This window comes from Rattus norvegicus, chromosome 17 (assembly GCF_036323735.1).
Source record: "Rattus norvegicus strain BN/NHsdMcwi chromosome 17, GRCr8, whole genome shotgun sequence".
Taxonomy (NCBI): domain Eukaryota; kingdom Metazoa; phylum Chordata; class Mammalia; order Rodentia; family Muridae; genus Rattus; species Rattus norvegicus.
In genome coordinates this window covers 50,002,600-50,027,857 of record NC_086035.1, presented here as the reverse complement: position 1 = coordinate 50,027,857, position 25,258 = coordinate 50,002,600, and the positions used below count along the sequence as shown (strand labels likewise).

The 25,258-nt window shown below is 42.6% G+C and overlaps 1 protein-coding gene across 4 annotated transcripts in view; it reads left to right on the top strand.

Moving 5' to 3' along the window:
* The first annotated feature begins 1,409 nt into the window (after positions 1–1,409).
* Positions 1,410–25,258, top strand: part of Sfrp4 (secreted frizzled-related protein 4) — a 51,917-nt gene continuing 28,068 nt past the window's right edge. Inside the window, exons 1-6 of one of the 4 annotated variants that reach the window (XM_063276786.1) lie at positions 1,424–2,251; positions 3,458–3,538; positions 3,624–3,689; positions 5,606–5,804; positions 8,843–8,906; positions 9,617–10,784. In XM_063276786.1, coding sequence (XP_063132856.1) covers positions 1,807–2,251; positions 3,458–3,538; positions 3,624–3,689; positions 5,606–5,804; positions 8,843–8,906; positions 9,617–9,637 — 876 coding nt within the window. In that variant the 5' untranslated portion in view covers positions 1,424–1,806 and the 3' untranslated portion in view covers positions 9,638–10,784. Of the gene's footprint in view, positions 2,252–3,182; positions 3,330–3,457; positions 3,539–3,623; positions 3,690–5,605; positions 5,805–8,842; positions 8,907–9,616; positions 10,785–10,853; positions 11,809–25,258 lie in introns of those variants that run through there. The other 3 variants (NM_053544.2, XM_039096133.2, XM_039096132.2) reach the window with 3 other exon arrangements.

Genomic DNA, 25,258 nt, shown 5'->3' with positions numbered 1-25,258 from the left:
TTGCTCTCTCTCTCTCTCTCTCTCTCTCTCTCTCTCTCTCTCTCTCTCTCTCTTTCTTCTCATTAGAAAGTTAATTTGATTTTTTTCTGAGTGGGGGGATTTAGATTACACTTGGTATTTCACTACCGGAGAAGGCATGAGTTGTCTTTTGGGCCACCTATTCTGCTTAATGATTTTTTACCATGGTTTGGCATCTTTGGACTTAAGACTTATTCTGTGGGAAAGCAGAATGCCCTTTTTGATTGGTCTGGATAGATAGGTACTCTAGGCAGATGCTAAATAGTATCAGACCTCTTATGAGCGTTAACATTTTCATAGTGTTTGTCTCTACACCTTATGCAATAAAGACAATAAAAACAGTTGTGTTTAGTTTTGTTTTGTTCCATTTTGAGCAGCTGCTTTAATCCTCAGTCAGATTCATGCCTAAGCTAAATTGTATGTCTCAGTTTTAGAGAGGGAAAAGAATTTCCTTAAACCCAGGTTTCAAACTCAACCATACCTTTAAAGATTAACCATTCAGAGAACTTGTTTTCTTATTGTCAATGATGACAGCAAATTTATACCAGAAGTCTTGCTGTCTGATTGGCAGACATGTGGTGTAAATTTGCAACAGTAACAACTCTTTTTGTGAATCAGCCTTGATTTTCCTGTCTCTTTCTAATGCAAAGAGGAGGAAAGTAAACTTGCTTTCCAAGGCTGGTGAATTCTTAGTCAAGTAAAAATAATCTGCAATTATTCAACGATCGCGATGTTGGACTGGGAAAAATCTTTCAGCATGGGGCGTCTCAAGTTACCTTTGTTTTCTTCAGTTTTCCAGTCATATTGGGCTCAGAAATTAGTATTTTAGGGAAAGCAGAGAGTAGAGAAACTTCTCCAACACAAAGATGCTCTTGCAACCCTGGGCAGTTCCAAGTTCTGGAGCAGGCACAAACCAAATGCCTGGTAAAAACTTGAGCCAGAACTAAGTCCAGTGGCCACAAGACAACATCAGTCGCAACAACAATAACAAACTCTGCACAACTCAGGGCGGGCTGGGAGAGGCTTATATAAATAGCCTGTGCTAGTTCCAACACCTACAGTGCTAGGCTTTCCCAGCTCCACACCACCCTCACTACTCAGGCGTCTCTCTCGCCCCCTACAGGAAAGGAAAAACAAATGTTTCAAAATTAAAGGGCAACAACAGGGTCGTATTGCTCTAACTCTGTACTTAGAGAAACTTTAGGCTGACTTAGCAAAGAGATTCCTCAAAGTCTCCCCTGCACCGGCTTATATGCAGCGTCCCAAATGACTGAAAGCAAGGCGCTCCTTTTCTTGATCTGAAGAAAAAAGACTAGCAGACTGAGGGGGAAAAAAAAAGAGGGACTTTGGGGGAAATGCAGAACTATAGCCCTTGGCTGTGGAGTGGCGGAGATGATGTAATCGCTTCTGCAGGAGAGGCTGGGGGTGGAGCAGCGGAGCAGGAGCCGGCTCTGCTTTCGCCTCTGCCAAGGCTGCTGAGCCCACGTCAGGGGACGCGTCTGGATAAATAGGGTCCCACAATGGCCGTGGCCCGCTGCGCTCCGAGCTGCGGGGCGGGAGACTGGAGCTTCCTGCGCGGGTCTGTGCTCTGGTGGGTGAGTGCTGTCCCTGCCAGTGTCCGGGCGCCCAGGGCTGATCGACGGCCAGAACCCCAGAACTCCCGTTCAGTGCGGACTGGAGCTCCAGCAGAAACGCTCACTTCGCTGCCCCTAGGTAAAGACATAAGGAGATCAGAGGGACTTGAAGGGAAGGTCCCCAGTGGGGACCGCAGCCCAGGAGGACAGTGCGATGCTCCTCTCCATCCTGGTAGCGTTATGCCTGTGGCTGCGCCTGGCTCTGGGAGTGCGCGGAGCGCCCTGCGAGGCTGTGCGCATCCCCATGTGTAGGCACATGCCCTGGAACATCACCCGGATGCCCAACCACCTGCACCACAGCACTCAGGAGAACGCCATCCTGGCCATCGAGCAGTACGAGGAGCTGGTAGACGTGAACTGCAGCTCTGTACTGCGCTTCTTTCTCTGTGCCATGTACGCACCCATCTGTACCCTGGAGTTCCTGCACGATCCCATCAAACCCTGCAAATCTGTGTGCCAGCGCGCACGCGACGACTGCGAGCCCCTCATGAAGATGTATAACCACAGCTGGCCAGAGAGCCTGGCTTGCGATGAGCTGCCTGTCTATGACCGTGGAGTGTGCATCTCTCCGGAGGCGATAGTCACTGACCTTCCGGAAGGTAAGAGAAGAGGCGGTATCAGGAAGGCCAAGACATTCTAGGGACTAACACATTCAGAGAGAAGCAGAGGGTTTCTGCTTAGAGCCCACCAGTTCCTGTCCCAGAATAGTTCACTGAGCCTTGTGGGAGGTGAAGGGCAGGGATTTCTCAAGGGAGTGAAACATTCTAGAGCTCCTTGAAGGACATTGGGAATAAGTTTGCTTGAGTATAACCCATTTAAGCGTTTTTATTTAAGGTAACTAGCAGAAACAATAGCCTAGGCAAAGAAATACCATGAACATGGGTCCGTGTAAGCTTCCACGGTTTACCTTCTCTTGCTCTTGAAACAGTCCCACCACGTGGTGGTGGCTAAGAACGCTCTCATTTAGTGCTGGTTGGGAGTTCTTTCTCAAAGAGCAATAATAATTTCCACTCCCCACCAGGATAAAGTTTGTAAATGTAGTCACCCTGGGTAAACTCCGGTCTGTGTCTATGTTGTGGTCACTGAGCAGAGCACTGTGGCATGTTGGTTAATCTGATCCTGTGTCAGTTCCTCCGTTTTGTTTTTGTTTTTTTCTTTTATGCTGCTTTAGTGTTTTTGTTGGAAGGAACACTATGAATTCATTTCTTGAAATGAAACCTGAGAACATTATTGCATTATTTTATGGAGGCTTCCTCTAAATCAGATCATCCTTTATTTAAAGAGACTGGGTCTAGGATGTGAGTCAGGGGGATGGCGTGAGTTATGAACCTTGCTTTAAACTCTTGCCTTATTCAGAAGACTAGAAAAATAGTTTAAATTAAACAATTGCTTCGACTTCATTAAGCCTGGAAGTTATGCTTAGTACTGTTGATAATGCGTCTGTGGACTATTTCTGCACCACAGTAGGAGATAGCAATGTGGAAACAGTCTGGTTGTTCTAATAGAAGACCTGTTAACTTGTTGACTTGGAACAGCAGTATCAGGGTATCTGAGGGAGGGAGGGCTGAGACTCATCCAGGCTGGTGTCATGGATGTTCATTTGCATCAAGTTCTGTTTGAAAAAGGAAATTCTTGACTCACAGACTTCTTTCTTAGGCCTGAGGTTTACTGAGAAAGGTACTTTTATTATGGCGATATTGTGTTGGATGTTTGTGTTGGCCTGCAGCCTCCAATGGTTCCTTATTCCATTTGAATGAGGGGACCCAGTCATTGACTACATCCCCATGGTTCTGTTCATGTTTCAGATGTGAAGTGGATAGACATCACACCAGATATGATGGTTCAAGAAAGGTCCTTTGATGCTGACTGTAAACATCTGAGCCCTGGTGAGTTTTGTCCTCAGGCTTCCTTTGCTTTGTGCTCACGGTGATGTCCCATCCCCACTGTCCATGTATTTTATGTCTCTTTCAGATCGGTGCAAGTGCAAAAAGGTGAAGCCAACTTTGGCAACGTACCTGAGCAAAAACTACAGCTATGGTAAGTCTTCTGATAACAGCATTTGCTCTGGGGACTTGGCACACCAAGGCACCGAAATCACAGGGGACTAGATGTAGTAGTCAAGGAAAAGGGGATGTTGGATGGGTAATCAAATGGTTTCTGGACCGTTCAACAAACATAAAGTTTCTTTTCTGGGTAAATGAAAGCAAGCACAAGATAAATAACACTTAAAAATGGTCTCGGTGAAAACTGGTAAGCACAGAATGGCCGAGGCTGCTGGTCTCCTTCTCAGGTTGTCCTTCCCTGTAGGAAGGACAGGGCTTTGGACCAGGATTTGTTTATCTGAAGATCAGAGGATGAAGACCTGACCATGTGTCTTTTCCTTCACCAACAGCTACAGATGCTTTGGCCTCCTCTCTTGTACTTGAATAAACTATTTAGTCCTCCCTCCAAAGGAAAAACAAACCAACCGTGCTATTTTAAAAGTTTTGAGTATTTTTAATTCTCTATCATTATTTGGAAATAGAATTCACTATGTTCTTTAAAGATTTGTACTTGAGATCAGAAACAATTCAATTGCCTGCACTGGCATATACGTGTATACCAGATACACATATACACAAGACACACGTATACATGTATACCAGATACACATATACACAAGACCCAGATATACATGAGAAGAATAAAGAACCGAATCAAGTGTCTACTTACGCTATTTAATATTTTATTGCATTTCTTGTCTTTTAAATTTCGTCTAAAATAACAAGGACAAAAAAGTAACAGGAAAGATAGTTTCTTCATTGACTTGGTTTTCTTATTTTAACTGGAATCATGTATCTCAGTAAAGAAAAACTTTAGATTATTTACAAAGTAAGAGAAATATGGAACTCTTGAGAAGTAATCTGTAGTTCAACTGTCAGACTTTAGAGCCATAAATAACCAATGTGGTTAATTCAATGACAAGAAAAATTCATTTTCTTCCAAGTATTTTTTTCCTTGAAACATAGTCTGTGTGGATATTATTTTAATCGGTTCTTCTTAGTGCTTCATATGCCAGGATCCCCGTTAGGTCTAACCAGAGTTTCTCTGATACCGTTATCTCTGGGGTACCATGCCTTGGAGCCATGTTGATAAAGAACTGTTCAGTTGGTGTGCTTTTGTTTTGGCTCCACCTCAAGCAGTTTCGTATGGTGGAATTCAAAACAGAGCTGTGTTGGGCTGATCTGAAACTCCACTAGAAGTACTAAGTAGTAGAAAGATCCAAAAGATTCGGAACTTAAAACTTGATCAAAGGTGGTGACCTGAACATCTGCCTGTCATAACAACCTCATCTCCACTCCCTAGAAGTTGCAATTTCACATGACATTAATGAACTGAGAACAGCAGCTTTCAGAGAGTCCTCATAGTTGGAATATGTTACTGTTAGGTCCCAGGTTGGCCAAATATCGAGAACTGAGCTGGGCCTGAACTATAAGAGGATTTCTGGTGGTTAGATAAAAGCCAGCATTCCCTAGGGACCTGGCGGTTATGACTAATGAATTCCTCTGTAAAAAGTAATTCAAACACAGCATGAGGACTGAGCAAATACAACCTTTATCTTGGCCTGCAAAGCTGGTTATATGCCTGTCCTCCAGCTCAGCAGAGGGAAAGTAGAAAGGGATAAAAATGTTTGGAAAAAGTCAGGTTGATCGATAAGCCCAATTCCAGGCTAACATTGGCCTCCTAACTACCTTTCCATTTTGTGGCATGATTCATGAATTTTAGGACAATGTTGACAATAAGGTGCCTTGCATCTAGCAGTGTGGATTTTCTGCCTGTACTGGGCTGCTTGAGCATGACCTTAATTACAGGAATAACACTTTAAGAGAAGTTTTGAATTTGGCCCCAAAACACCGTCTCTTGTTTCTCCCAAAGGCTTCCATAACAACGCTCACTTGAGTTTTTGATTGCAGTTATTCATGCCAAAATAAAAGCGGTCCAGAGGAGTGGTTGCAATGAGGTCACAACTGTGGTCGATGTAAAAGAGATCTTCAAGTCTTCATCACCTATCCCTCGAACGCAAGTCCCCCTCATCACCAATTCCTCCTGCCAGTGTCCACACATCCTGCCCCATCAAGATGTCCTAATCATGTGTTATGAGCGGCGTTCAAGGTAGGTTGCAGGGAGAGAGGAACTGTATATGAAGAGCGATTCTCACTGAGCAATCATGGTTTTAAAGAAAAAAAGTAATACCAGTTGTCATTTAAAAATATTTTAGCAAATGTCTCTTCTGAGACGCTGTTTTAGTTAGGGTTTTTCTGATACAAACAGACACTATGACCAAGGCAACTCTTAAAAGGACAACATTTAATTACGGCTGGCTTACAGATTCAGTGGTTCAGTTCATAGTCATGAAGGCGGGAACATGGCAGCATCCAGGCAGGCATGATGCAGACGGAGCTGAGAGGTCGGCATCTTCATCGGAAGGCTGCTAGTGGATGACTAACCTCCAGGCAGCTAGGAGTGGGTCTTAAAGCCCACACTCACAGTGACACACCTAGTCCAATAAGGTCACACCTCCAAATAGTGCCACTTCCTGAGTCAAGCATATACAAAATTTACAGAAGCTATATTTCCTAAATATCAGTTTATTTCTAATATGAATAGTATAATCCAGTTAATAGGATGAAGAGAATTTTGAAAAAATATTTTGAAAGAGTCTAAAAACCTATTTAATAACTCATTAGCTGATTTATAATATATCCACAATTAGTTTGAGTAAGAGTAGGTATTTTAAGTCATTGTATTAGTCTCATGGAACATTGCACACACAAATACACACACACACACACACACACAGAGAGAGAGAGAGAGAGAGAGAGAGAGAGAGAGAGAGAGAGAGAGATTAAGCTGGTTTCTGGATCTGAGAATATGTATCTATCAAATTAAGTCATTACAAAGCAAAGTATAATTAAATAATCACACATATACCTCTAGCTGGGAGTGCTGTTCTACCCATATTCTCCCCATTTCTGGTTTTGGTCTTTCCTCTACATCAGTACATTCCTTAGAATGAAGACACGAACTCCGCAGCTCACACAGTTATGGGTACAGACCCCATAACTTGATGTAATTTCATCTAGAAAAAAATCATGTATAGTTGTATAACAAGCCCTCTCTTCCATTCACAGACACTCATGCATGTATGTTGCTTCTTGGTAAAGTTCAAGACTTTGCTCCCTTAAAGAGAAAAGCAAATGCCTCTTTTGAAAATGTCCTAATTTCAGTGCCTCGTTGCTGTGCCCTCCCCAGTAGCACTGCACTCTCTTAGCTTTCAAACTCTTCTACTGCAACTGTCTCAAGGGTGACAGTGCTCTAACTCTTGCATTAAGTTGCTGTAGTGGACCAGGGTTCATTTAGGGACATACAAGGTTATTAGTCACGAGATTTTTTTCTGGGCAACTGAGTGAGTTATAGACTCATCCAGTGCAAATATTATTCTTTGTCTGGGATTTATGTAAAGAAGATTTTGAATGTAATTAGAGATCTATCTTATGAGAGGCACAAAACTGGCATGAAGCTACTCGTTTTGGATCCCAGTAGTTCAAGAATGTTCTCCTTTTTTAAATAAAAAAATCTCCAGTACTGAGGATTGTACCTAGTGTCACAGGCACTCCGTGAGCCAAAGTTCTTCAATGCTTAGTTAAGCTTCAGCCCTCAGCTCACTTTTTATTTTTAAGACAATGTCATAAGATTAACCTTGAACTCATTCTGTAGCCCAGGCAGACCTCAAATTTGTGAGCTCTCTGCCTCAGTGTCCATTCCAAATAGCTGGAGCTACAGTCATGTTGGTGGAAAGGAGATACAGCTAAGGGGAATGTTCTTGAGAACAATGAGAACAAATAAAAGAATACACTATTATGCAGGACGTGTAACAAAACAATATGAATATGTTAGTTGCAAATATATTTGTTTGAAAAGAAAATCTGTTTTCCCACTGCCTAATGAAACAAATTTAAAATGGATTAAATGAGTGACCATTTTAAAAACATGATCAGAAAGGACAAAAGTGAATAATTAGAAATCTGACTCTTGAACAACAAAGTGCTCTGTAAGCACAAAACCAATGCATGAACGTGCGAGGGAAAATGTTGGTGCGTTGTTGCTAGATGATATTATATTATGTGCACAACGGTCACAAAAGTGTACAGGAAAGGAAATGCCTCTGTAACGGATACGATTAAAATGGAGATATTCTCTAAAAATTAGCATTTAACATGTTAAGAACACAATGCAAATATGTCTGCATGAATCCATTTAGAAAATCTCTATAAGTATAAATAGTAAATAAATATTAAAATTTACCTTTGTATTTCCAAAGCAAAAATGAGCAAAAGATTCTACTTTTAACTAATATTTTAATGGCAGTGAATTGGATGAAAATGAGGCTAATTTTAAAACAACTCTATTGAAAATCCCCCTTTTAAACTATTTTTACTTTGTGTATGGGGGCTGTTTTGCCATATGTATGTCTGTGCATCATATGTATGCAGTTGCCATGGAAGCCAGAAGAAGCCATTATAGCCTCTGAAACTGGAGGTAACAACTGTTTGTTGGCATCTGTGTTGATGCTGGGAACTGAACTCAGACGCTCTGTAAGAGCAGCTAGTTCTCTTAACTCTACACTACCTCTCCCTCTCCATCTCCTCCTTCTCCCTCTCCCTCTGTCTCTGTCTCTCCCTCTCTTTGTGTCTCTCTGTCTCAGTGCCTCTCCCCCCCCCTCTCTCCCCCCCCCCACACACAAACACACAGAGCCTGCCCCTTTTGGCCCAGTATTCTACTCAGAACCTGTGTAAAGAAAACAATAAGCCAGTGCATACTATTCTGTGCAAGGATATTCAACACAGTAAATAGAGAGTGGAGAACAGCTAAATAAATATCCACAGTTGTTCTGTATATTGTTATAGTTTATTTATGTTTTTATAATCATTCCAGAAAATAAGTACAACAATGAAAAGTAATGTAAAATATTGTGTACATATACAATCTCCTCAGAAAAACATACATGAACAAGAAAAATCCATAATTCTTTAGCAGTGGATATACAAGTTATAGGGTTAAGGGTTATTTAAAAAACAAGTATGATTTCCTATATGGATATTTTACCTTTATAATCAAATTTTAATTGCCAAAAATGTACTGTTTTTTAGGATGATGCTTCTTGAAAATTGTTTAGTTGAGAAATGGAGAGATCAACTAAGCAGAAGGTCCACAGTAAGTATAATTAAACACGGCAGGAATGGGTAGAGATTACGGTAAGGAAATTCTACAGATTGGGACTTTCTCCATGATGTCTTTTCTCCAAGCTCTCACAGGAGCCATTAAAGGCAAGAGGCACCTGCTGTTTGAATCTGCAGTTCAGAATCACATCCAATTTACTTGGAATTGTTATCAGAAACTGTTGACACAGTTGACACAGTTGTACTCAATTTTAAGGCAGTTATTGACAGGTTCAATTGGGCCTTTTTGTTTCTTTATTGTATTAAAACTTAGTCAATACAGTGAAGAGTAGAAAACATTTGGTATTCACTGGGGTTGGAATCAACATATAGTTGTAAATATGCAAATATTCCTAAAACACACACCGCAAGTATCCATGCTGTATTGCATTTAAAATAATGTATTTATAAGAAAGTAATTTATTTGTGGTCAAAGGTATAATTTCAATGATACCATCACCATATTGATGATTACATTAGAGTTAGAGTATTCTCCTCACCCCAGATGAAAATCATCTGCAACTTAAAATGGTAAGTGGTTTGGAATTTTTTTTTAAGGTTTCTAAACTTTTTTTAATTAACTATTGTAAATATTTACATTTCTTTTTTTTTGGAATTTTTAAAGCACATTGTCTCCTTGAAATCAATTTAGACATATCGAGGAGAATTTATATTTGTTATTCAAAAGAAATTGTTCCTACTCAGTTTTTCAGTTTGCAAGGATAAAAATACGTAGGCACGGCACAGGGGTATGTGAAGAACTCAGTAAGGAGGAAGACAGCTGAGGACTGAGCATGCCTACAAAATAGAACGGAACACCGCCATCTTAGACCTGTGTTAAAACTCCATCAGAGACTCGGGAGCTACTTGGCACGTGTGCTCACTGTTATGAGATACAATATTCTAGCAGAATTGCATTTCTGGGTCCCAAGACAAAAATATAATTGATAAATCAGTGGAGAAATAAATTCAACCCCTGATCTCCACACTCCACATATGTATGTGCACATACATACCAAATAAATAAATAGCTAAATGAATGGATGCATGGATTAATGAATGGTTGCCACAACTTTTGTTTAGAAGGAAACTTGGTTATCTGCAGGTTATCTCATTCCTCACTGCTCTGGGCACTTTAGTGGGTTACAGCAACTCCCTATCTGTTTCTCTGTGTCTCATGGGTTTTGTTTGTTTTTTTCTGCATCTGATCATACTTCAAAAATATAACACAATACAATAAGACATTTTGAGGGAAACCACTTTTATTACAGTACATTGTTGCAATAATTTTACTCTTGATATTATCTTTTACTGTGCCTAGCATATTAGTTAAACGCTATGGTAGGTACATATAGGCAACAAGAAGCATAGCATCTCCAGAGCACAGTACTGTGCATGGTCCGCATTATGCACATGAGATCATGGAATGATACAGTGAAGAATGGTTTTGTTTTGTTTTAGATATAGGTAATTTCTTCAATATAGTAAATCACTGGCTTTGCAGGGAGACTACATACATTACTGCTTTTAGCAATAGCAACATTATTTGAAAAGGCTTTGTTGTGTAGAGATACTGTATTGAGGCCGGCCATGAAGCATACAGGTAGGACTTGAGCTCTAGAAACAGTTGGAGAATATTGGATTATCTTTAGTGGCTCCATGGTCCTGTGTGAATAACCTCTATATGCTCATTTCCTGCTTGTGACAACAGTATCCAGAAGATCTTTTATGAGCTTCTAAGGAATTATGAGTGTTGAGACTTTCTTGCACACAGAGCACTTTCCAATCACTGGGTGCATGAAAAGTGCCCAGCATAGGGAATCTACAGTAATTGCCATGACATTACAGAAGAACTGCCTGAATATGAAGCTCATGGGTCAGTTCTGGTCTCAATTGAACAGCATAAAAGAATGCCATGTAACATTTACAAATTGCCTCCCAGCAGTGGGAAGAGAGGCTTCAGGAACAGCAGAGAACAACTCAGGACAAGAAGCAAATAGCCAGCCGCACCAGTCGCAGTAACCCCCCAAAGCCAAAGGGAAGGTCACCTGCTTCCAAACCTGCCAGTCCTAAGAAGAACATCAAAGCTAGAAGTGCACCCAAAAAGTCAAACCCAAAGAAAAGTACAAGCTAATTACTTTCCAAGTTGAAGCCACCCTTACAGGATAAGGTGGTACTGCCTGGGACAGCCTTCCGAAGGCCACACACCACTTGCCTTAGGACCCACTGTGGTTCTCTTTATAGACATGTCTTGCAGCATTTCTCTTAATGATAGCTTCAGTATTTCTCTTTAAACCACAGATCCCTGTTATTTGTCAGTTTTCTTTTATGGAAAGGTACCTGTGTTCAGAGTGGCCTGTGAGCATACTGTGTGACCTTCTGCTTTGAGATTTTGACCTAAAATCTACCTTATAAAGTTCACATACTATGTCAAGCAAAACTTTTTTTGACAAAAATATTGGATATCCTTTGACTTCTGTTAGGAAGTTAGTGATATATAAAATGTTATTGAAAAAAATGTTTTTGACAAAGGCAGAAGAATGATACATAAAAGACCTTCATGTGTTTGTTGTCTGCAGAAAGAGTTTTCTGATGAATGTGGTTTTCAAAAACTTGAGGTATGGGATGAGGGAAATGATAATGTGGGTTTGTAAAACTTTCTCTTCTGTCTTTAGTTAGAAATTTCTAAAACGAAGCCAAAAATGATGAGTAAAGGGACTGTCGATGTTTATGTTCTTGCTGTCTGATTGCCACAGCATCCTGGATTCTCCTCAACAGTGACCCATGAGCCACCCCACAGACAGTATGCTTCTTTTCTCCTGTATGACTTGGGTACCAAGGAGACATCTTGGTTAATCCATCAAGAGAGCTGGGCCATCCCACTCCAGGGCATCGTAGTTCTTCTAGTCATGAATAGGACAGGATATTCTCTATGCACCTGCAGGTTCTCACAACCTCCATGCACTGTCTGTAGAGCTATGGTGGCTGGGATACCCAAGCTGGTTCACAGTGTGCTATGCCATAGGCACCATACTCACTGTTTCCTTAGTACAGGGAGCAGAGGCCTCTTGGTTACCCACTACACATGGAATTAGCAAAACAATATGAAAGCTAAAGACACATTTACCATTGTCCCTAATGGTCAGAGGAAAGTGAGGTATCATATCATAGTCATTGATACACAAACTAAGATGAACAGGACAGGGGCAAGAGGAGAAACAGTTCTATGGAGAGGTATTGAGTGAACACTAGTTACCTCCTGAAGGCTTAAGCCTTGCCTGCATCATAACCTTAAGCTGCTAAGAAACCTAACGACATCAATGGAATACAAATAAGTGATCCTGTTGTATCAAACAGACCCACTTACTCTTGATGAAATCCAGTTAGGTATTTCACATAGCATCTACACTCTAAGGTCTCTGCACAAATCATGAAAAACTATTGATAGCCTAGGCAGCCTGTTAGGACAGGAAGAGAGTTAGAAAGAAAATCCATCACACTCTGCGGAAAAGGAGGAAAAATACTTCTGTAAAAATATTTTAAGTGTAAAACTGCAATAAAAGTTGGGAAATGACTTTATAAACTTTAGGAATATTGGTGCTAAATATTTAACTCAAATTATGTAGTTTACATTACACAAAATACCAAATAGTGGTCCGGGGAGATAGTTTTAGTAAGCTGAGTACTTGCTGTGGGAGCATAAAGACCTGAATTTGATCCTGGAATCCATGTATACGGGCTGAGCCTGACAAGCAGTGTTTGTAATTCTAGTGCTGAGGAGGAGACAGGCATATCCCTGAGGGAAATGGGGGTTCAAGTCCAGGCAGATACTCTGGCACCTGCAAAGAGACACGTGGGATCATACCTTTTCTCTGACCCAGCTGGAGCATTTTCAGCTGCTGAGAGACAGCTCAGTTGTTCTCAGTAGACAGTACAAATATTCAGTAGTAGATAAGTGACAGTGTCTCTGTCAAGGATTGCAAACATGGCTGCAAGGAAGCTTGTTCCCCTTCAGTAAAAGTAATAGTTCCTTATGCCAAGAGGAAGTCAAATGCCCCAGAGGCTCCAGCCCATCTCCTGAGGAGAATCAGTTATTTGTAGAAAACAGTTTATGCTTGTCTTAGAGTTTCCATTGCTGTGAAGAGACACCATGACCAAGTAATTGGGGCTGGCTTACGGGTCCAGAGTTTCTGTCCATTATTATGGTGGGAAGCACAGCAGTGTTCAGGTGTAGGAGGAGCTGAGAGTTCTATATCATCATCCAAAGGAAGCCAGGAGCAGACTGTCCTCAGGCAGCTAGGAGGAGAGTCTCAAAGCTCAACCCCACAGTGACAAACTTCCTCCAACAAAGCCCTGTGTCCCAGCAATGCCATTCTCTGAGCAAGAATATTCAAACCACTGCATCTGTCTCCCCAAAGCATGTTTGCAATATTTTAAGGTTAAAAATGCAACGGTCCAAGCCCTTTACCTTCCCCAATTGTCTCCCCAACTCAATCGCCTTCTTTTTATAAATCATGCACAAGCCAGAGATCCCTGGAACCACAAACACTGGGTAATAGAAGGAAAGGAAACCTGGATAATATGAGTGTAGGTGGATGAAGAGCTTGTTCTGCTCCCTGAAATAGATCCAAAAAGCCCAAATGGCAATGGAAGAGGGGATGGGTGGGATACATTTTCAAGACTCAAAAGATTAACAGGCACCATCATTCTTGTTGCCGTGTGATTCCATTGGGTTGGTAGACAGACAAGGCCAAGACCACCAGATGAGTAACTGCTGCTTCAGTTGAATTTCCTAGCCAATTGATTACTGTTCATCAGCACAATTTAGAATCCCTAAGTGCAATCGACTGTCTGTAGAAGAGAATGCGCAAATGATTCAGTGACTGGCCAATCTACCCAAGTATTTAGCAGTTAAGATACCTCAGCTCTTCTCCCTTCTAATGCATAATCATCCACTACACAGATGTGCACTGATGCCTATTTTTCTTATCTACACAGAAACCCTTAATGTCTAGGAGTGTCTTTGCACCAGACATAGCTGCTTGGGATTTGGGGATTAATATTAAATGAGGTCATGAAAAAATACTACTCTCCCAGCAAAGTAACACACCAAACATCTGGTACAGATTGCTCCTGAAAGTTTATTTGCAAGTATAAACAAAGACCCAGATATAAACTCCTAGGTCCATGCTGATTGGGTGCCATAGGAGCAGTAGTTATGAGTCAACCCCATTCAAATACCAAGCTGGCAAGAGTTATAAGAGTCCAACCATAGCTTTGATTCTTAGTTCACTGGTTTCTTAAAGAGATCTTCAGCTCTGCTTCTTGATCCAAGAAGAAGTTGGTCACAGTAAGGAGTACAGAATAGCTTGGTCACTGATTTCAGGTAAAATTCTTTTTACCATCCTAACTATGATGATTACAGAGCCTGGTAACTTTGATCCATCAAAGGAAGAGACTTGAAGGAAAAACTTGTAAGCATAAGGCCACCATGTAGCCTCCAGGAGGAAGGAATTCTCTACCATTCAAGAACAACGAATGGCAGGCTGAGAGGCCAGGCATCCTCCCCACCATCAATATCATTGTCTCCACCATCAATACTAATGTCAGACACAAAGCAGGAAAGAGCACAGCCTTCCAGAGCTGCGCAGGAGAATGAGGAGAGTCCTCCCCTCTCTGCTGTTGAGGAGCTAGGGATGGGATGGCACTTGAAAACCAGTCTTCCAGTTTTCACCCCAGGAAAATCACAAAAGCCAAAGAACATGGTCAAGAAGTCTGGTATTGGTACAGAGACAGACAGATAGACCAATGGAATAGAATTGAAGACCCAGAAATGAACCCACACACCTATGGTCACTTGATTTTTGACAAAGGAGCCAAAACCATCCAATGGAAAAAAGATAGCATTTTCAGCAAATGGTGCTGGTTCAACTGGAGGGCAACATGTAGAAGAATGCAGATCGATCCATGCTTATCACCCTGTACAAAGCTTAAGTCCAAGTGGATCAAGGACCTCCACATCAAACCAGACACACTCAAACTAATAGAAGAAAAACTAGGGAAGCATCTGGAACACATGGGCACTGGAAAAAATTTCCTGAACAAAACACCAATGGCTTATGCTCTAAGATCAAGAATCGACAAATGGGATCTCATAAAACTGCAAAGCTTCTGTAAGGCAAAGGACACTGTGGTTAGGACAAAACGGCAACCAACAGATTGGGAAAAGATCTTTACCAATCCTACAACAGATAGAGGCCTTATATCCAAAATATACAAAGAACTCAAGAAGTTAGACCGCAGGGAAACAAATAACCCTATTAAAAAATGGGGTTCAGAGCTAAACAAAGAATTCACAGCTGAGGAATGCCGAATGGCTGAGAAACACCTAAAGAAATGTTCAACATCTTTAGTCATAAGGGAAATGCAAATCAAAACAACCCTGAGATTTCACCTCACACCAGTGCGATTGGCTAAGATCAAAAACTCAGGTGACAGCAGATGCTGGCGAGGATGTGGAGAAAGAGGAACACTCCTCCATTGTTGGTGGGATTGCAGACTGGTAAAACCATTCTGGAAATCAGTCTGGAGGTTCCTCAGAAAATTGGACATTGAACTGCCTGAGGATCCAGCTATACCTCTCTTGGGCATATACCCAAAAGATGCCTCAACATATAAAAGAGACACGTGCTCCACTATGTTCATAGCAGCCTTATTTATAATAGCCAGAAAATGGAAAGAACCCAGATGCCCTTCAACAGAGGAATGGATACAGAAAATGTGGTACATCTACACAATGGAATATTACTCAGCTATCAAAAACAACGAGTTTATGAAATTCGTAGGCAAATGGTTGGAACTGGAAAATATCATCCTGAGTGAGCTAACCCAATCACAGAAAGACATACATGGTATGCACTCATTGATAAGTGGCTATTAGCCCAAATGCTTGAATTACCCTAGATCCCTAGAACAAACGAAACTCAAGACGGATGATCAAAATGTGAATGCTTCACTCCTTCTTTAAATGAGGAAAAAGAATACCCTTGGCAGGGAAGGGAGAGGCAAAGATTAAAACAGAGACTTAAGGAACACCCATTCAGAGCCTGCCCCACATGTGGCCCATACATATACAGCCACCCAATTAGACAAGATGGATGAAGCAAAGAAGTGCAGACCGACAGGAGCCGGATGTAGATCGCTCCTGAGAGACACAGCCAGAATACAGCAAATATAGAGGCGAATGCCAGCAGCAAACCACTGAACTGAGAATAGGTCCCCTATTGAAGGAATCAGAGAAAGAACTGGAAGAGCTTGAAGGGGCTCGAGACCCCAAAAGTACAACAATGCCAAGCAACCAGAGCTTCCAGGGACTAAGCCACTACCTAAAGACTATACATGGACTGACCCTGGACTCTGACCTCATAGATAGCAATGAATATCCTAGTAAGAGCACCAGTGGAAGGGGAAGCCCTGGGTCCTGCTAAGACTGAACCCCCAGTGAACTAGTCTATGGGGGGAGGGCGGCAATGGGGGGAGGGTTGGGAGGTGAACACCCATAAGGAAGGGGAGGGGGGAGGGGGATGTTTGCCCGGAAACCGGGAAAGGGAATAACACTCGAAATGTATATAAGAAATACTCAAGTTAATAAAAAAAAAAAGAAGTCTGTGCTCTGCACTCAGGGTCTAGGCCAGTTCCAGAAGCAGAGAAACCCTGATTTAAGGCAGATGTCTTCCAACAACCAATCTGGGCTTGCTTACTAGGCCCTGCATGCAAACTGCTCTCAGTGACTACATCCCTCCTACAGCAGTCAAGCCCGGCCCTCACTGTCAGTCACTCCTTTCCTCCAGATACCCAGTGTATACATTGCACTGTCAGGGATATTACTGTTCTCCAAAGAGAACTTTGGTTCAAAAAAATAATTGCTCTAATCTTGTCCAAATATGTGACACAAACCCTGAACAATTACAGAGCCTGTCCATTCGTTCTGATGGGACATAATTGTCATTGAAGAAGAATTTCAGAAGACCTCTCCTCTCAACATACACACATTCCTAGTCAAACTGTCAAGAATGTGCCTATAACCAGCACTTAAGCTCTTTGATCATTCTATTGACTTTGTGAATGCAATCCCACCAATTTACTTTAAAGTCATCAAAGGGAGAGCTGAAGCAGTTACTAGAAGTGTGGGAATTCGGGAATGCTGTTGGCCCCGAGAAAGGCCAAAAGAAGGAAGACCCCTTAGGGGAACAGTTTGAGGCTACTTTACAATAAATAGACATTGTTTCCTTTCTGAGACCTGGAGACATCATAGCACAGTTGCCACCTAGTGGCCAGCCAAAAGTCACTTCCACCATCTGGTTAGACAGTGTCAGGGCCAGAATTCCCAGGACAGTCCTTGGAATAGTTGGCCAAATTTGTTACAAAATGCACTAGCCCTGGCACTCTACTTTTACAGTTCATCCCAGAATTTGGTACACTAGTTACTCGCTATGAGAGGGCAAGTAAAGACCACATCTTAGGTCACTATGAGCCTCTAAATATTATCCCTATATTTCAGGCAGATTTGCCCGCAATATCCCCAGGAGTTTTTGAACAAGCAATCCATTGTGGCATGGTGGTAGAGCCAGAGGCCCACTTCTGATAGAGCATGTGAATCTCCAAACTCTACTCTTCCCTTTTGTCAGAAAGTCCAGTGTTTAAGTGTCCCACACCTCAGAGAGTCACTTCTGTTGGAAGGGCCAAGACAGAGAGCCTAATCCCAACATAAAAGAAACTCTGCCCCCAGAACTTTTTAAATCCACATCCAGAAGGAAGCTGTGGTAGTGTGGCTCTCAAGGTGAAGACATAAGTATGGGATCTATCCTTAGATCACCTGGAGAAGGGAAGTATCAAGACCTGGCTGTGGAGATGTAGAGGATGCCCTGACATGGAGGTTCTGAAAGAGGACAGCTTCCCAGCATTTAGGAGAATGAGGCAGTAGGATTATGAGTTTGAGGCTACTAGCTTGGGCTACATGGTGAGACTGTCTTTAAAAACAATATTAAACACATTTCACTAAAGCGAGAAAAATAACAAATGTGACAAGGGAGTTTTAAATCTATTTATTTATTAATTTACAGTCATGTACTACATAACACCATTTTAACCAAGGAATTATTTATCTACTTGATGTTTCATAGGATTGTACTGTGTAGTGACCATCCTGATTCATAAAAGCACACTCTAAGAGATTCTCACGATACCTAAATCATCTAATCCTTGGGCTTTTCCATTCTTTTGCCAACTGAACTCCCTTCTCCCTAGCAGGAATCCTCCCAAGGCCCCTCCTTAAAACATGACCTAAGAAGGTCAGTATAGATATCACAAGGATTCTAAAAGCAACGTGACTCCAAAGACAAGTCACATTTCCATTCTGCAGCAACCATGAGGGAGCTGCAGAACACAAGAAGCACGGAGGAATGATTGGCTTTCCCCGTTAAAAAGTGAGAAAGTTGGAAGCCACTTGACCCTGAGGACCCGGGTAGATGAGAAAGGGGATATATAACATTATGATTCCATAAAGGAAGAAAAAAAGAATCCCACAAAGAGTGAGGACTAGTAATCCCAGGAAAGATCTGAGTCTTAGCGGAGGTATTTGCAGAAAGGACACTATCCTTAACTCTGCAAAGAAAGCAAGACAGAGGATGAGAGGATCCTGGATCTAGTCCTCAAGGTGGGGACTGAACCCACATAGGGGACCCATAGTGGATTGTGAACATTCTGGATCCCATGGGGCTCACATAGAGTCACAGGGCTGCCATGGGTGTCTATAGAAAGTTGGCAATGGATGGCAAAGGTCTGAATAAGAACAACTGCAGAGCTGTGGGGACAGGATAGGTTTGGGCTTACAGAGCTAATTCACCAGCAAGCACCTGAAGCTGCTGAGTAGTTCAATTTGGTAAACTCAGAACCCAGGAAAATCAGCTGCCTCCTGGAGAAATGAGGAGATGTGGTTTGAATCTGCTGTTATGGAAGCAATGGTCCTTTAGAAACTGCATATGACCGCCAGCCCCACCCACCTCATCCTCATGCTTTACCTGTTGAGCTGAGGAGAGGTTTGTCTCCACAAAGGTACTGAATAGCTAAACCAAGCAGTTATAAACACCTTCCCTGCACTAGAGAATGGATAAGGGAGGAACAGAGAGGGCCAAAGAAAGAGATGCCAGCTCAATGGAACAGAGCCCATGAGCAGACTGAACAAGGCTAGGACAGGGCATGAGGATAGCATCTCCTGCAGACAGGCAGGCACCCTAGGTAGCCTCTCCACTGCCTACCAGGAGCACATGACTTGGCACTGAGCTAGGCTTGCAGCTTTCAGGCACCAGAAGTGTAAAAGGGAAAGGCTTTGTAGCCCTCTCTTCCAGCTACATTCCAATCTTATCCCCAATCAGGCCAGCCTCCTCTAGAGCTCTGTTCTCCTCCACACGCCACTATCAGGAAGAAAAAGCAAAGGACGGGATTAAAGAACAGGGGTCAGGAGACAGGGAAAAAGAAGTGAGAGAGGGAGATTAGAAGGGAAGGAGACACAGTGGACACTATAGGGTCACAAGAGGCCTTTCTGAGCAAGCTGGGTCAACTTGGACGTCTTAGAGAAGGAAAAGACCACTGACTGACTTACAATGGAGCAAAGACTAGGCTGTAGGGAGCAGTGTAGGTGTGTGTAGGGGGGGAATAAGATGCACAGACTGGTGTCCTGGCCATTGGTCCTTGAACTATTGGGGACTAAATCTCAGTCGCTCTCTAGCTTCCTGTGAGACACACAGCTGGGTATTGTATCGCTCTCAACACAGTTCTGGGCTCGTCAGACTCAGGGTCACTTTCCTGGAGAGGCTAAGGACAGCCTACTAAGGGGCAAGATTTTGAAGCATGCCTGCTTAAGGAGGCCCAGTCCTGCACTGTTACTATGAACACTGCTCTTCAGTAGATCCTTGTCCCACCCACCCATAAATGTAAATGCTCTGGACCCACTTTGAAGGCAGGAGGGAGGTTAAAAGGAAAAGAGGGAGTGGGTGCTGGTGCTAGAAAGATCTGGGAAACCAAAGCAACTCTGCAAGAGAACAGTAGCCCATGCAAAACTGATAAGCAGGCAAAAGGAAATCGTGCTTGCTACTGGGCCCCTTAAAATCTTCAACCCTGACTAAAACTGAGGCTGTCCCTTCACCATGACTTCTCTGCAGGAATTCCAGTCCTGGTACACAGTGCTAAGCTTCAGTTTTCTCCCATGACTCCATCAATTCTGGGTCACCACTGTTACTGACTCTGCATGGTCACTAATGGTTGGTCTCTCTCTCTCTCTCTCCCTCCTTCCCTCCCTCCCTCCCAATCTCTCTCCCTCGCCCCACCCCCTGTCATTGTCCCTCACAGTGCTGTTCTGCATGACCCCTTCAATTCTGCAGCTCTCACATAATCAAAATGTACACATCACCAACTTTGGTAACCAGATTGAAATGCAGCATTGGCCCCTTTAGACCCCATCTATGCACTGACCCTGAAGAAATTCTTGAAGAATATTTTAGCCTAGTGATGCTGGTCTCTTATTAATCACCCTGGATTTCTCATCCCCAGGTAACCAGCATCAATCATCCCGGAAAAAAATAGGTTTCCCTCTAGTGGTACTGCTCTCTTGTTAATGATAACTGATTCTTTAGCACCTGCAGATCAGAAACTGTTGTTCCCATTTGAGAAACAGGAGAGTTGGGGATTTAGCTCAGTGGTAGAGCACTTGCCTAGCAAGCACAAGGCCCTGGGTTCAGTCCCCAGCTCCGGAAAAAAAAAGAGAGAGAGAGAGAGAAACAGGAGAACGCCTCTCAATGAAGGTCAGCTTAAGAGTCCTTCATGTGTCAGCAATGGGGAGCAAGTTCATGCCAAAAAGGACTCTGCCTAGGAGGAAGACAGAGTAGGGTTTATAAAAACCACAATTATGCCACATTGGGGGCAGGCAGGTCAAGGGGCAGAGGTTTCAAAAGTTTCTGTTAACAAGGATTTTTGAAGCACTAGTGGGCTGAAACAATTTGTTATGTGTTGTAAAATAATGAACTTCTCAAAACTGCAGGTAGGCTGCATGAAAACACTACTTAGCAGAACATTACTGAGCTGGGGCCTGGGCCTGGAGGAAGGAGAGGAGAAACTGATACAGAGGCAAGAGGCAAATATATTTCTTCTCCGTGGATTATTCAGCTTGAATTTTTAAATTAAATTTTACTTTTTTTTTTACTTATTCACTTTACATCCCACTCACTGACCCCCTCTCGCTCATTCCCTCCCACAACCCTTCCCCCTCCCTTTCCCCTCTGAGTGGGTAGGGGCCCGCATGGGTATCCCCCAACCCTGGCACTTCAAGTCTCTGTGAGGCTGGATGCTTCCTCTCCTATTGAGGCCAATCAAGGCAGCCCAGCTAGAACACATCCCACATACAGGCAATAGCTTTTGGGATAGCCCCTGCTCCAGTTGTTCAGGACCCACATGAAAACTGAGCTGCACATCTGGTACATGTGTGCAGGTAGGCCTAGGTCCGGCACATGCATGTTCTTTGGTTGGTGGTTCAGCCTCTGAGAGTCCCAAAGGTGCAGACTAGTTGACTCTCTTTGTCTTCTTGTAGAATTCCTATCACCTTTCAGCTCACAATCCTTCCTCCTATTCTTCCGTAAGAGTCCCCAAGTTCCATCTACTGCTTGACTGTGGGTGTCTGTGTCTCGCTGAGTCAGCTGCTGAGTGAGCCTTTCTGAGGACAACATTCCACTTGAATTTTCATGCAACCTACAACCACTCTCCCAGTGGTGATACTGTCCACAGTGAGCTTGTCCTTCCCACAACAATCATCAATCAATACAAGGATCCATCGACTTGGCCACCTGCCAATATGATGGAGTCTCCTTGTCCATTGGGGATACCTCATTTAGATGACACTAGCTTACTTAAAGCTGACAAATCCAAAAGAAACAATCAAGAACAAAATATCTCAAGGTAACAGCACAAGATGAAATGGCCTTTTCCTCCATATGATACATCTCTGCACAGAGCCATGTATATATTCAACTGAGCATAGCTTGCCATCTGCTGGCAAAATACAATCATTTTAGGGGAGCTCTCATATTTTCAAAGTTCTGGATCACCGTTCAGACAATTACAGTATGTCAGTTATTGAATAAGCACCAGAACACAATCACCTAAAGCAGAGGTCAGTGGTGGCCAATTTGATGGAGTGGAAGTGGAAAAGGTGAAGTTTTGACTCCGCTTGTTTGTTAGCACAATCCACAGAAAGGCACTGGATGATTTACATTTCTAAAGTCATTGTGGGATCTAGAGAGGTGGTTTAGCAGTTAAGAACATTTTGCTGCTCACTACAGAGGAAATGAGTTCTGGGAGACTCACAGTGACCTGTCACACTAGCTTCAGGGCATCTGATATCCTCTGGGACCTCATCCAGGCCTCCCTAGGGATTCATGTGCATTTACATACACATTAGTAAAAATAAATACTTCATTTCCAATGTAACAACAAATGGATTTGGGGAAAGGGGAATATAAATTTACTGTTGGTGGGATTCCAAACTGGTACAGCCATTCTGGAAATCAGTATGGAGAATTCTCATAAAGTCAGAAGTAGATGACCATATCACTCAGCTATACGGATTCTTGACATATGCCCAAACGACTCGGGCGTATTTTACAGGTTCTTGTTCAGTCACGTTCGTTTCTATTCTATTCACAGTAGCTAGGAAATAGGAACAACCTACGTGTTCTTCGACTTATCAATCTTATTGTTCTTATCGATCTTTAATCGATAATTAAAATGTGATTCGTATACACAACAGAATACCATTCAGGCATAAAAATGAACCATGATATTTGCAAATAAATGGGTAGAACTAGAAAATACCTACACTGAGTGAGGTAACCCACATGCAGAAAGATAAACACCATATGTTCTGTCATATTTGTGGATCTTATTTTTTATCAGTGTGACACAAACTAGAAACATCTCAGAGGGGGAACCTCAATTGAGAAATGGTCTATATGCAAGACTTTCTTATCAAGCCACAAGATACAAACCAATGAACAACACTCTTCTGGGGCTTTTGAATCAGCTCCTTGCTCCAAGTTCAAGCTTTATTTGAATTCCTGCCTTGGCTTCCCTCAATGGACTGTTATTCATGATATATAAGCCAAATAAACCCTTTCACCCTCAAGTTGCTCTCATCACAGTAATAGTGACCCTAACTAAGACACTAGTTCTGAATCTTTAGAGATGGGATACCCTAGAGTGGTTGCAGAAATCAGGAAAATATAAAGGTTCCAGGGGATAGTAGAACACAAGAATAGAGGGCATTTAACTGGGTGGGGCGAGGGAGAGTAATACAGAGGGATAGGGAAAGAACAGAAATAAATAACACTAATAGTGTTTGAAAAGGCCATAGGGAAAATATTTTACATTTACTTGAAAATACATACCTACTAATCAGTATATTATGTATAAAATATATATTTAAATAAAGTTATAACACGTGGAATGATAATGCTTCCTTCTACAAGTCACAAACTGTCTAACAAAAATCTCCATGCCAGAGAGAAGATCCCCTTTTCAGTTGTGGTCAGGGAAGTCCAAGAGACTCCACAAACAATATAGGTTTTTGTCATTGTCCTTGGTTGCCTTCCAGAACCCGAAGACACTACAACCTCAGACCTAGTATTTAGAGAAATTGAGATGAAACTGACTTGGAAGACTCCTTCCTGAAGCTTCCTATCATTGCCACTCAGTCCTAAGTCAGTATACTTTCTAGCTTATTTATGCACAAAGCTAAGTGAACTTACTACCTCTGAAGCACCTTTGTGCATAATATGGAGAGCATTACAGAAAGCCACAACTGGTCAAAATGCAGACAATAACTAATGATTGAGGTGCCCCACACCAACTGCAACACAATCCCTACATTGAAGACTCTGGGAACATCTCAGAAGAGTGGGTGAGATGCTTGCTAAGAGTCAAAGGACTAAGTCTGCTGGAAAACTGTGACTTCTTTTTAAAACAAAGGATGTACATTGATGAAATCACAACAATATGGTCAGCAAAGCTAGACCTAAAAATTTACATCAACTGACATGCCAACATGTATGAGGGAAGTCTTAGAAGGCTTACTCTAGATGGAGAGCACATTCATTAAATGGATTTTGGGGGAGAATTCAGTATTCTCCAGGAACAAGGACTCTGGTATGCTACCCAAATGGTCAGCCTGGAGCACACAGACAATGGAGTACTATCAGATGGAGCCGGGAGGCTACATGTAAGTGTGTACAAAACTAAAGAAGATGTTATGAGTTAAAGATGGAGTCGGGCTAACAGAGCAGCTGGAGGCAGAGGAGAGAGTGGTCAATACAGTGGTGTAAATACAGTAATCACATGGTATTCACCTTTTTTATAATTTTTAACTGGCTATTTTGTTTATTTACATTTCAAATGTTATCCCCCTTCCCAGTTTTCTCTCTGAAACCCCTATCCTCACCCCTCCCCTGCCTCCACAAGGGTACTCCCCATCCACCAACCCACTCACACCTCACCGCAGTGGCATTCCCCTACATTGGGGCATCGAGTCTTCACAGGAACAAGGGCCTCCCTTCCCTTTGATGCCAGACAAGGTCATCCTCTGCTACATATGCAGCTAGAGCCATGGGTCCCTCCATGTGTATTTTTTGGTTGGTTTAGTCCCTGGGAGCCCTGAAGGGTCTACTTGATTGATATTGTTGTTCTTCCTATGGGGTTTCAAACCCCTTCAGCTCCTTTAGTCCTTCCCCTAACTCTTTCATTGGGGTCCCTGTTCTCAGTCAGATTGGTGGCTGCAAGTGTCCACATCTGTATCTGTAAGGTTCTGGCAGAACCTCTCAGAAGACATCCAAATCAGGCTCCTGTCAGCAAGCTCTTATTGGCATCAGCAGTATTATCTGGGTTTGGGGCTGGATATGGGAGGGATCTCCAAGTAGGGCAGTCACTGGATAGCCTTTCCTTTAGTCTCTGCTTCACTCTTTGTCCCTGTATTTCCTTTAGACAGTAGCAATTGTGGGTTAAAATTTTGAGAGGGGTGGGTGCCTCCATCCCTCAACAGGGAGCGGTGCCTAACCTCTGGATATTGTCTCTACAGGTCATCTCTCTCCTTTGTTGTGAATTCCAACTAATGTCATCCCCATTGGGTCCTAGGAGTCTCTTGGTTTTCTGGCATCTGACGCTTTCTGGTGGCTACCCATGGTTCCACATCCCTCATTGTTATACACCTTTGTTCAATTTCCTGATCCTCTGTACAGCTTCCCTGTCTCC